Here is a 13,505-nt window from a genome sequence, read left to right as displayed (position 1 = left end):
GGCTTTAATACGTATTCAATTGCATTAACGAAGTGAGAGAACTTTTTTCAAGTTTGAATAAACGGATGTGATCAAGTGCTTGAACGGATGAGATTACTCGAGCAATTAGTACATGTTTAGGAGGGAAAAAAGATAGGGAATCATGGCAAAGTAGGGAGGATTAGGGCAAACATGATAGCCAAACATGATAGGCAAGCAAGTCTAGCTTTTATAATAAAGGATTAAATCTAGGGTTAATATAGTAAAGTCACGCAAAAAATAGGTTAAATCTAGGGTTAATACTGCGTCACGGGTTAACTTTTACAAATAAGAGATTAATCATAAGCATTAATTTATCATTCTTTAATAAAATTGCTCTTTCAAAAAATGTGAATGATTTTACCATTTCCCATTATATTTCCAATCCTCTAAAGCCTTCTCTTCCCTTCCCCTCCAAACTCCCAAACAAAAAATAAAAGTAAAAAAAAAAATAGTATTTTAGCTTTTTTAGATTTTTTTTTAGGGGAATAGTATTTGATTTATCTTAGTTACACCCTATAAACTTTTAGTTACACCCACTTTAGACAAAAATACCCCTAATGGGTTATTTGCGCGTTTTGCTTAGTCATTAGTGGTAGAGGTATACGTAGATTAAATTCACATACATATGAAAATTGACGACGTGAACCAAGATCACGTATGTATCACTCGGTTTTTAATACACATACGTTATTTCAGTTTACGCTCATCTTCAATTTTTACATAAATTGTTATTCAATTCGCCTGTACGTGTAAGCTACAAAATTTTGGCATAGATTCTTGTCATACCCACACCATGTACCTGTCACGCCCCCATCAAAAGGAAGAAGGCCAATTGAATATATAAGTTGTTCCTAAAAAAATTGAATATGTAAGGTGTGTTATTCTCAGATTACATAGCTGGAACCAATAACAAAAGAAGTAGAGTTTGTTGCCAATTCAATTGACTCATGCTTTCCAAAAGAAATTCAATTCACGTATGGACACCTACGTGAATTGAATTCACGTACTATCTGGAAATTATGATTTTCCAGCAATGTATCAATTGTGTTTGCATACGATTGAAAACGTAAAAAACTGAACAAAAAAATAAATAAAAGTCATTGAAATCGAGTATTGATAGAAGACCCTATACTCCAATCTTTACCTGTTTGTCAAAATCGGTCACTTTTAATGAATATTTTGAGAGGAGAAGAGATGAAAAATTGCTTTTGAAATTTTTGTATGAACAAGGACTTTCTCGGTATTATGACTTAATTTTTATAGATTTTGGGTGTAACTAGATTTTTTTGGGGTGTGACTAGAAAAAGTCATAGTATTTTAGCTTAGTATTTATTAAATTAATTAAAATAAAAGTAAAAAAATGTGCAAAAATATAGGATGTGAGTTATATATTATAGTATAGAGACGACGACAGAGCCACGCTCATCTTTCACACAAAAAGCACCCAAAACCCTAATCGGTTCTGAATATATAAGCCCTCTCACTTCCCTCTCCTTTTCTTCTGCTTCTCACCAAATCGGTGCTACTACAATGGATAGCGAGAACAACCATCAACACGATGCTGTTTCTTCTCAATCACCAATTGATGAAACATTCGTCAGAACCGTAAGATCACTTCCCACTCTTCCTTTTGATCTCATTCCAGAAATCCTCTGTAGGCTACCGGTGAAACTCCTAGTGAGATTCCGGACCGTTTGCAGGTCATGGAATTCTCTAATCACTGACCCCAAATTCTCTAAGAAACAACTTTGTGTATCAACTGTGAGCCTCGTCCACACCTTAACCTACTCTGTCAATAAGTATGTTCTCAAGTCTTACCCACTTGACTCCATTTTCGCCAATGTTACTGCTAACTCCATCGCGCAGCTCCAGTTTCCTTTCCACCATGCTGTTTACTTTGTTGGCTCGTGCAATGGCATTCTTTGTTTCCTTGAAGAGGATTTTAAAGGGTTCTTTAGATTTCGATTGTGGAATCCTTCCATTAGAAAATTCAAGGAATTGCCCCCTCTTCAACAGCAACCTTATGTGTATCTGTATGGCTTCAGCCATGATCCTATTACGGATAGTTACAAGGTGGTTGTTTTACAAGGAGATGATAATTTTGTTGACAACCATGAAGTGAAGGTTCATACTTTGGGCACCAATTATTGGAAAAGCATTAAAAAATTCCCTTTTTTTTGTGATGCATTGCAATATTTTGGAAAATTTGTGAGTGACACGATCAATTGGTTGGTTGCTAAAGAGTATGATAACAAAATCCAAATTGTTTCTCTAGATTTGGAAAACGAGTCTTATAAAGAAGTTTTGCTGCCTAAAGAGGTTGATGCATCTACTTTACATATTTACTTGGGTGTGTTGAGGGATTGCTTATGCGTGGTCATTGGTCATGATGTTTGGGTTATGAAGGAACATGGAAATAAAGACTCCTGGTCTAAATTGTTCACTGTTTCTTACATCCAAGATCTTCCTACATCTCATGCCAATATCAAAGTAGTACATATGTTTGAGGATGGTCAAGTGTCACTACAAGAAAATCAGCATTTTGCGACACTTCAATTGCGACCCTTACCTTATAACTGCCTCAATGTGCATATTTGCAACAGTTGTTGCGACAGTTATGGTCAACAGTCGCAGGTTTTTTATTAAATTAGAAGCCGCGTTGTTAATTGTCCATTTCGGCTTGGCCAAAATTTTCATTCACTCCAATATTCAGTTTCACCTTCCACTCCATCTCACTTTCCCAAAATTTTCTCTAAACCCTAAGACCCAAATATTTCATCTCACTCTCAAATTGCAAAAATTTTCTCAATTTCATCCCCAAAATCTTTGTTCCCTGAATGTTCTCACTCTCAATCGTTCACTCCCAAAACCTAACCTCTCAATCGGTGCTCAACTCACTCACTCAATCGGTGATATGTCTGGATCTGTCTGAATCGGTGCTAAATCGATGCTGAATCATGGTCAACTCAATCAATCGGTGCTCAACTCACTCACTCAATCGGTGCTCAACTCTCTCTTTCTATGGTAACCCTCAAAACCTTATTCATCTTTTCTTCTTGTTTTACGTTGTTGTTGTGAATATTTTTTAAGGTAATGTTATCCATTGTTTCATTAGTTAAAATCTGTAACCCTGTTTTGAAATTTTGAGTGAAATGTTGAAATGGGATTTTTATAGTGTTGAAATTTGATGACCCAGTAATCCTGTTTTGTTGTTCTTGAAGTAATAATTGTATCTTTTATCTATGCTGATTATGAAGTTTAGGATTTGGAAGTTTAGGATTTAGTTTCCTATATATAATTTTGTAGTAGTTTTAAAAATCTTACTAGTAAGCCCTTGAATTTTGATGAGTTCCAATAATGTTGAGTAGCCTCTGAAATAGGAAGATTTGTATATATATAATGAGATGGTTTTATTTGAGATTGTTGGTAGAAGAAAAACATGTGAAAGTAAGGGAAAATCATGGAAGTTGCTGTTCATAAGTTGTTGAGAGGGAGGTGATTAAGTTTATGATTTTCTATGGATTGGTGATGCACAAAGTGTTGTGATTCTCCTTTGCTATCACAATTCAATCCTCTATTGAGGAAATAGTGTGATTGGCGGAATTGTTGTGTTGGTTTTGGAGGAATAGCAACATTTTTGCTCCAACAAAGGGGCGGTTTCTTCAACTGTTTTGGCTTTAGCTCTTGCTTGAGCAGTTGTTGGTAGGTCCAGGCAGAAGGGTGGGGCGTGTTTTTGTCATTAGATGCAGAAGGTGCAGTTTTGGTTTGGGCGATAAATAGCTGCAATTTTTAGTGCATGTTTTTAAGTTTTGTGCCCTTAGTTAATTTTGAGGCAGGGGTATGCGCAAAATGGATTTAAGGACCAGTTGTTGTTGATTTTTAATTATCTCAGGTGGCCTTTCCTTTATGTATGTCCAAGCATCAATTTTATAGGATAGGCGATGTTCTTTTAGGCCAGCTGCTGTTTGGTGCAATAGGTACAAAAGCTGATTGTTTAATTCAATTAATCATTTAATATAATATAAAAATATAATATAAAGTTGTGAACCTTATTAATCCAATACTAATGTAATTTTTCATCTCAGGTAGCAAAAAGAACAAAGTGTTGAAGCTGGTTATAGGTACAAATTTCTCTCAAATATATTAGTATTCCTTATGCTGTGACAAACAAATTTTTCTTGAGATAGGATATATATTTGGTTTGCTTCTGTTTGGTGCTTTTTGTGATGGATTTATAAACTTGTTCTAAAATATAATGACACCTAGTTGTGATCTTCCAAACTACATACCGTAAACACACTGCTTCTAAATTTTGTGCGAGTTTTATCTATTGTATGGTATAGTCTGGTTGTTGATTCTATGATTAGTGGTAAAACGAAAAACTATGATATATTTTGAGTTTTAATTGATTGGTTGAAACATGAAAGAAATCCAAGTTTTGCATCAGACTAAAGAACTTGTTCATGGAATCAGTTCTGTATGAGAATAGGATATTAAGTCTTATTCATAGGCTTGTCTATGTAGGCATGAATAATTTGTTGTATGCCTCACTTTATTTATGTTTTGGATCGTAGAGGCTTTCTTGAATCAATTTAATTGGATGCTATGTCTTATAATAATTTTCAAAGCTTTTGGATGGTTTATTAAGCCTTTTACTGCTAAAAGCCTTATGTTAAGTGGGTACTTGAGTTCTTTCTAGCACAGTGCATTGTGTTCACACTATTATTTTTTTAGTTGCTACAGAGTTGTTTGAGCTTGGTCTTGAATTGATATCTGATATGTTATTATTATTTGATTTAGCAACTGGCCATATTTTATACTCTTTCTGATAGACTCACTTGGACTAAGGTCTATGCTACAAGACTCAACAGATATGGCTGGTTATGATGCACAGTAATGAAATTGGATATAGCTGGCTGGTTCAGTAGCTGTAGTTTATTTTATTTCTTGTGAATTTGTAGCCATGTCATAATGAAACTACAAGATTATATGTTTGCTTTACCTATATTAGAATTCATTCAATGTCATTGTCATATGTGGCTGGAATTTTTTGCTTAAGACTTTGGATTGCCATATTCAATAATTGGTACACCCTTGTTTGATGATTTCCTTTTGTCTTACAGTATATAATTTATCTTTTATTTGGGATTTGACTGTAGTGGGAAGAAGTCTTGAAAAAGTGTAGAGGTAATATTGATATAAGGTTCTTTTCTACAAAGGTAATCTAAATCCTAACGGCTTCTCTTTTAATTCTTTTCTCACTATTCTCATCTAATATTGATAACTAGCTTTCCTCGTCTTATAGATTGCCTCGTTTTATCTTTTTGATTTCTTTGTCTTATCATTTTGCATCAAATCAAATTGATTTTTATGATTTCTACAAACCATGGTTTTTGTTATATGAGAATTATGATTGTGACTGTTCTACCTATAAGTTGTAATAGTAAAGGTGGAGGTGAAAAGGTTTAAAGATGAAATTAAAGAAAATAGCAAACAAAAGGATTATGTGATTGTAGAAAGATTGGATTATGTGCAGGTAGCTTGGAATGATGAACAAGAGGATCATTTATTTCTAGGAATGTTTGATGTTTTTTGTTCATTTAGTATAAAATTTCCCCTTTGCTATTATGAAATTTGAGGTGTATTATCATATTTTATTTATATTTATAGTTCATTTTATGTTACTATGATGATATTTTTAATGAACTCAGTACTGTTTTTTTATTTAGAAACCTTAAAGAATAGCAATTAACACCTTGTCTTTGTTTTCTGCAGCATCTTTACCTAATTGAAGTTTGCTATCTTTGGTTGATTTAATAGCACTCCTTGTCATCAAGTAAACTTGTCTCTGAAAAGGTGAGATACTAGTTCTAAATTTTAATCCATGTTATTTATTTTTTTCGTAAGGTATTTTGATGGAGTTTATGTGTCTAACTGCCAATGGAATGTTGCAATGGAAATTCTGGATTTTTCTTATGATTGTTGTGTTCTAGTGTGGTAATCTTATCATAATAATTTAGTTTAGATTTCATACTAACTTAGTTGTTGATATGATAACATTTTAGTGGTTGGTGTTGACATATAGAAAGTTACTCTGCGATTCATGATTAGAAGAAAGATTATATATGTGTATCAAGTAGCTCAAGTAGTCCAAACCAAGTATCCAATACACAAAACATGTTTCTGCTAATGTTTATACTTGAAGTTGATGATGTTTATAATTGAAGTTGATGATGTTTTAATGTTCATTTTCCTATACTAATGGTTATTCCATAGTGGTTATTTTTGACAAATATATCAGAAAGTAATTATAAGTTTAATTGCGCGATAAGTTAGAATCATGACTTGCGTGACATTATTGCTTATTTTTGTTAATTGATGTGTCTTATATAATCTTTGACTTATTTTTAGGCGGAAGACTTAGAATCACCAAACAGAGCATAGCATTCTTTGGAGTCTATTCATCTCTAGTTGATCAAAACAACTTCCTCGCCAAATATCATCTACATAATTGATTAAATTTTCATGTTAGGAACTCAAGAAACCTTGTTGTATCACTTGTTTGTATTTTATATGAATGTAAAATTCATATTTTAGTTTATGAATTTGTTCATATTTTTTATTATGAATTATTTTAGTTTTATATATTTTTTATTAGTAAATAGTTCTATTAAAAATTCAGGAAAAAACTGATTTTTTTTTTTAAATTAACTCAACATCTGCGACCCTTGCAAACTGTCGCAACGTTTTTTTATAAATAAATTTTATGCATCTGCGACCCTTCCCCAACTGTCGCAAGTCCCTTGAAATCCATTTGAATCTCCTCATTTGCGACCCTTAGCAACTGTCGCAGTGCCTTTTGCGGCAGTTGGTGCGGCTGTTCTATGAAGGGTCGCAAAAGACACTTGCGACCCCAACATCCGTGACTGTTGGGGAAGGGTCGCAATTGTACATCTGCGACCCTTCTAACAGTCGCAATCTGCCATTTTAAAGGTCGCAAAATGCAGTTTTTCTTGTAGTGTGTTGTTGAATTCTATAAAGGGAGGGACATGGAAGTTGATTTTTTACAATTCTAGAAATGGTACTTATAAGTCTACTAAGTTTGAATACATGTGTGATGTATGTGTTGAGAGTTTGGTATCGCCTTGTTCTTAATGCTAGAATGTGGTTCTATGTCACTTGAGCATGAGATTAACCAGAACCTATATGTTAATTCCTGTTTAAAATATTTATTTTGTACTTATTTTCATTATTCGTTACTTCAAGGATCATTGTCCATTAATGTTCATTTGAATATGTAGCCTGAGAAATTGGTTATTTTAATTTATTTTTGTTAGAGGTGCGTTTCATTTTATATAGTTCAAAAGCATCCATTGCTTTAGATGGATTGAGGTTAGATATTCTAATGTAAACTTATATGGTTATTAGTATGTTTGTTAGAATGACTACTTTGAGCTGCCTGAATTTCATAATGTTTGCATTAAATCTTTCACAATACATTGTGAAGTGAACAAATCATATTTCACAATACTTTAAGCTGCCACTGTGATGGTTGAGATAGCAAAAGAATACCTCAGAGTTAATGTAAGCCAGGTACATTTTGTTCCAGATTTAATTAATGCCTTGTTTATAGTTTCAAGTGAAATGTGTTTATGTTTCGTACATTGAAATTTAAGAATTTTTGTTTTGTTTTTTTGATATGGAAATGAAAGATTGTTATGTTAGTTACAACTTGTTTCACTATATTTGACAAAGAAATTTTGGATGCAAACAACTGAAATTGTCTCGCCCTTCCATAAGAGCATTGGAACCTAATGGATATGAAACAAATTGTTTCCTTTTGCTATTTTAACACAAATTGGTAAACAAATTCAGGATATTGTGCAAGTTTTAGAGTTTAGGTACCCCTTTCCTAATGGATACGAAACATAGCTTTCCGGGTTATTATACCTCGTTGGTTCCCTTAACTATGTTTCTGAAACTAAGTTTTAGTAATTATGTGCTGAAATATAGGTAAAAACACAGTTTCAGCACATAATTAGTACTCTAATCATTTAAGTAGTGCTTATTATGTGCCGAAATTGCTAATTAATGGTAGAACCAGAATGGTTGAATGCAACAGGGAAAATCGTTTTTGTTATGCAGCATACTTTTCGTTCATTTCCAAAGCTTACGAGTAAATTGTATACTCGTTAATGGACTAAAGAAATAATAGGAACATAGGGATAAGGGATTTAGGAGAATATGAGTGACTCATCGTTGAGAAAAGGGAAAAATCGAATTTGAACTGGAGAGGTTTGAGTCACTAGACATGTGAATAATTTGCTTCCTTTTATTGTGACCTTGGACAAAGACTGCAAGACTCTCTTGATATGTTTTCCGTAGTCCATGTCACCCTGCCTTAGTTAATATAGGATTCATCGAACGTAGTAAAAGGATGGCAACTACGGTCTTCAATTGTGGCAGGCCATTTTGATACGGTAATAAAAAAAATAAGCAACTTTTTGATCCAGATATAATGAGCAACTTGGGAGCTACCCGTGATGACAACAAAATATGATAAATTATTAAATGTTATTTTTTTTTTATTCTAACCACCAGTTAAATGATTTGTTATTGTAGAATATGCTTTTTTTTTTTTTTTTTATTGATGTCAAGTTTGTCTTGGACAATTCTGATGTTGGTTGCTGCAGATCATAATATGTTGGAATTCTTTGCATATTTTATGTTTTCATATACCATTAGCTCTTCTCAAGGAAAAATTTAGTGTACTAACACATTACCATTCCACCTCCAACTAACAAAAAGTATATGTATGACTTTTTGCATTTCCGTAACAAAATTTCAAGTTGAAGGCACTAGAGTTCAGGACATGGTGTGAATTTTCATTGTGATCCTTTGTGAAGCAACCCTCCTTCGATTTCATGTATGTTATATGCAAAAATCTTTTGAATTTCTTGGTACTAATATGTTATATGCAAAAATCTTTTGAATTTCTTGGTACTTGGTAGCATAGAATTTTTACTTGGCTAAGTAGAACATGACAATTTAGTAATCGTATTCCTCAACAGACAACTTAGTAAGGTGAGGTGTTCTTCCGAATGATGAGCAACTGTTTGTGGGAGGTTGTGGTAAACAGAAGGATGTAGATAATTTGTTTTTACAGTGTGATTTTTTTGGAAAAATTTGATCTTATGTTTCTCATTAGCTAGGTGTTGTTACGATTAATCTGGCGCGTATTTCAGATCATTTACTTCTATTTGGATGCTTAGAAGGATTCTAAAAAAAAAAATAAAAAATATCAGTTCAGCAGCTAATATGGCTCTCAACTATTTGGCTTATATGAAAAAATCTGGCTCTCAACTATTTGGGTTATATGAAAATGAAATTTTTTTAAGAATTTCCAAATATAAGGAGGAAACATTGCAACGTTTACTAGACAAAATTAAGTTACAATCATTTTTGTTTTGGAAGGAAAATTAAGTTACAATCATGTTGGTGGTCAAAAGCAAAATATACTACCTTCGCTTTTGACTATCACTTATGATGGTTTTATAATCCCTTAATGTGTTTGGCTTCTTTTAATGCCCAACTTGTTTTTTAATTGGTTTTGTTTCAGTTGTGTTTTCTCAGCATTTTGATGTAATTGTTATTAATGTTCCATAGTCTTTTATGGCACTTCTTGTGTTGGAAGGACTTTGTGGTTTATGTTACTATATCTCATTTTAGCTTCTTTTAAAAGTATATTTATAGTCTAACTTTTTTATAACTAAATAAACTTCTAGCAAAACTTTAACCTCTTCTATTTAAAAATAAAAATAAAAATTGGGCTAAATTTCTTTTTTCGTACCTTAACTATCTTTTTAGGTATCACTTTGGTCCTAATTAATTTTTAGTCCATTTGAGTCCCATAAGTTCATCTTTTTTAATAAAAATGTTAACTCATATTCTTCCCTTCTATTCATCTTTTTCCCAAAACACAACATTAAACAAGGTTAGAAAGGACTAGTTTGTATAATAGAGATGAAGTCAAGGGACTCAAACGGACCAAAAATTAATTATGGGACCAAAGTGATACAAAAAAATAATAGTTAAGAGAGGAAAAAATCAATTTAGCGAAAAAAAGTTTAGTACGGCCTGAATCTGATGTAGGTCGACCTGTAAGCCCCATCGGTCTAATTTATCCACACCCTTCATTTTGAAAGGAAAAAAAATATCAAGGACATAGTAAAACAAAATCAAATATATTGAATGTTGGATAAATAAATTTTTCATCTCTAAAACATTATCAAATTTCGTTGTCCGTAAAAATATCTTGTTCAACTCTATAACGATTAAAAAAATCAAAGGTATTTAGTAGGCTAAATTACTTTTATGGTCCTTTAACTATTTATTTGGTTTCACTTTGGTCTTTTGACTAGTTTTTCGTCCGAATCTCTTAATTATATCATTGTTATTCAAGTAAGATCCCTTCTGACAATATTTAACATCAAATATTTAATTATATCATTGTTTGTCAAAATTAAAATTCATGAACCACACACTTATAATTATTTTTAAATTTCTTCATCTTCATCATCAAACTCATAATCCATCTTCATACAAACCCCCCCAAAAAAAAAATTACAAACAAAAAAACTAGTTAAGAAAAAAAAAAGACTATCTCTCTTTATCCTTATCCTTAATCCTTATCCTTAATATATTAAAGTAAAATAATATGTTAACCACAATTAGCGCCTAAATCCCCGCTCAAATCCCTTTCTTTTCTTTCTTCCACGGAAGCAATGAGACTTATAAGGATAAAAATAACGACCATTTTACTACTCATGACGAGTTCATCAATGCTTAACAGCTAAAAATATTTTATAGTGAAATCTTTTAAAATAAAATAAAAAATAACACAGCTTCTAAATATGATATAAAAATAATTATTGTTAAGTTCAATGCTAAAAAACAATTAAGAGATCATTCCCTAAAAAAATACATAAATACGGGTCAAAATAGTATTTTAACTTATTTAGTAAAATAAAAGTCAAAGATAATGTGACTTGTGATGTGAGTGCTACATTATACAGAGCCACGCACATCTTTCACACAAAAAGCACCCAAAACCCTAATCGCTTCTGCATATCTAACCCTACTTACTTCTCTCTCTCCTATTCTTCTCTTTCTCACCAGTCGGTGCTACTGACATGGATAGCGAGAGCAACCATCAACACGACGCCGTTTCTTCTCAATCACTTATTGATCAAACAATGGTCAGAACCCTAACAGCACTGCCACTTCCCACTCTTCCTTTTGATCTCATTCCAGAAATCCTCTGTACGCTACCGGTGAAACTCCTCGTGAGATTCCGGTGCGTTTGCAAGTCATGGAATTCTCTAATCTCTGACCCCAAGTTCACTAAGAAACACTTCCAACTATCAACTGCGAACCTCGTCCACACCTTAACCGACTCCTCTGATAAGTTTGTTCTCAAGTCGTACCCACTCGACTTTGTTTTCACCACTGTTACCACTAACCCCATCGCCGAGCTCGAGTTTCCTTTAAATGTTTACTTTGTTGGCTCTTGCAATGGCATTCTCTGTTTCTTTGAAGAGGATTGTCATAAAGGCTTCGTTCGCTTTCAATTGTGGAATCCTTCCATTAGAAAATTCAAGGAATTGCCCCCTCTTCAACAGCCACATACTCATTATGTGTATCTGTATGGCTTCAGCCATGATCCTATTACTAACAATTACAAGATGGTGGTTGTTTTACGAGGACATGGTAATTTTGTTGACAACCATGAAGTGAAGGTTCATACTTTGGGCACCAATTGTTGGAAAAGCATTCAAAATATCCCTTTTGGTTGTGTTGCTTTGCAACTTTTGGGAAAATTTGTTAGTGGCACGATCAATTGGTTGGTTGCTAAAGAGTATGATAACAAGATCCAAATTTTTTCTCTAGATCTGGGAAGCGAAACTTATAAAGAAGTTTTGCTGCCTAAGGAGGTAGATGCATCTACTTTGCATTCGCAGTTGGGTGTGTTGAGGGATTGTTTGTGCATGGTTTTTGGTCATGATGTTTGGGTTATGAAGGAATATGGAAATAAAGACTCCTGGTCTAAATTGTTCACTATTTCTGACATGCCAGATCTTCCTATATCTTATGGCATTATCAAAGTACTACATATTTTTGAGGATGGCCAAGTGTTGTTGGAGTCTACAAACGGATATACATGGAAATTGATTTTTTACAATTCTAGAGATGGTACTTATAAGTTTACTCAGTTTGAATACAAATGTGACCTTTGCGTTGAGAGTTTGATATCACCTTGTTCATAATGCTAGAATGTAGAAGTGGTTCTATGTCACTTGAGCATAAGAGTAAACCATAACCTAGCTATATGCTAATTTCTGTTTAAAATATTTATTTTGTACTTGTTCTCCTTATTGGTTACTTCAAGGATCGTTGTCAATTAATATTCTTTTGAATATATAGCATGAGAAATTGGTTATTTTTATTTATTTGTTAGAGGTTTTTGTTCTCTCATCAAGCATTTCATTTTATATGGTACAAAAGCATCCATTGCTTTAGATGGTTACAAAAGCATTTCACTTTGACATGCCCGAATTTCATAATGTTTGCATCAAATTTTCACTTTACATTTTAAAGCGAACAAATCATATTTTATCATGCCCCTGGTCATTGTGATCGTTGAGATAGAAAATGAATCCGTCAGAGTTAATATATAATCCATGTACATTCTGTTTCAGATTTAATTAATGCCTTATTTTAGTTTAAAGGTGAGATGTGTCTATGTTTGGTATATTGAAATTAAAGAATTTTTTTTTTTAAATGTAAACAACAAAAGGGTTGAAGACTGAAACCGAGCGAGATTGCAACACTTCTTTAGAATCTGCTACTTATTCAGATAATGAGGTTGGCTTTTGCATATAACTATGTAAATTTCTCCTTTTTAATTCGTTAGACATCACAATTCCAAAATAAACAAGTTTATGCGAGCGTTTGAGATTTTAGTAATGGAGAATTTTTCATTGGTGAATGGATGTATTTTGCCTCAATCAGAGTCATTGTTTAGTTGATGATGCCATTTGCAATCCATTTTCTGACAAATACATAATGGAAGAAAAAACTTGTGCTAAGAGTGTAGAGACCAAATTGAAGTCCACATGCTGTCCAAAATATGAACATGAGTTTGACTTGCTGAATATAGATATTAGTTTATGAGTTTGACTTCAAAGACTTTTTTGCGATGTACATGATGCTTGTCCTCGTGGTAATGACTACTGAATAAAGATATTGATAGCATATCATGATGCTGTTTAGATTGAATATGTTTGTTACAACTGAAATTGTTTCACTGTTTTTGACAAAGAAAATTTGGATATAAACAAGTTGGATTTGGGTTATCTTACTCATTATAATGGACCTAATTGATATAAGACAAAGGATCATTGTCAATTAATGTTCATTTGAAT

General features: G+C 32.8%; 2 protein-coding genes and 1 long non-coding RNA gene across 5 annotated transcripts; all 3 read left to right on the top strand.

The window, feature by feature from the left end:
• Positions 1–1,551: 1,551 nt before the first annotated feature.
• On the top strand, positions 1,552–7,176 carry LOC146935257 (F-box/kelch-repeat protein At3g23880-like). The gene is made up of 2 exons (XM_085750434.1): positions 1,552–2,540; positions 7,041–7,176. Exons 1-2 carry the CDS (start codon positions 1,552–1,554, stop codon positions 7,174–7,176), a joined length of 1,125 nt encoding a protein of 374 aa, XP_085606560.1.
• On the top strand, positions 2,609–6,622 carry LOC146935258 (uncharacterized). 3 transcript variants are annotated; one of them, XR_015030172.1, is made up of 6 exons: positions 2,609–3,045; positions 3,914–3,998; positions 4,107–4,142; positions 5,145–5,240; positions 5,797–5,877; positions 6,433–6,622. It is a non-coding gene; the product is annotated as an uncharacterized LOC146935258 (long non-coding RNA). The 3 variants fall into 3 exon arrangements; XR_015030170.1 differs by having other exon boundaries at positions 2,619–3,045; positions 5,181–5,240; XR_015030171.1 differs by lacking the exon at positions 3,914–3,998 and having other exon boundaries at positions 2,643–3,045; positions 5,181–5,240.
• Positions 7,177–11,001: 3,825 nt separating the features above from the next.
• Positions 11,002–12,347, top strand: LOC146935256 (F-box/kelch-repeat protein At3g23880-like). Its single transcript, XM_085757606.1, has one exon. It carries the CDS (start codon positions 11,214–11,216, stop codon positions 12,345–12,347), a length of 1,134 nt encoding a protein of 377 aa, XP_085613732.1. The 5' UTR covers positions 11,002–11,213.
• Positions 12,348–13,505: the final 1,158 nt, after the last annotated feature.

Source organism: Medicago sativa, chromosome 3 (assembly GCF_051527215.1).
Source record: "Medicago sativa cultivar Bolivia chromosome 3, Bolivia_mono, whole genome shotgun sequence".
Taxonomy (NCBI): Eukaryota; Viridiplantae; Streptophyta; class Magnoliopsida; order Fabales; family Fabaceae; genus Medicago; species Medicago sativa.
The sequence above is the reverse complement of the archived record's forward strand: the minus strand, read 5'-3'. Positions and strand labels throughout refer to the sequence as shown.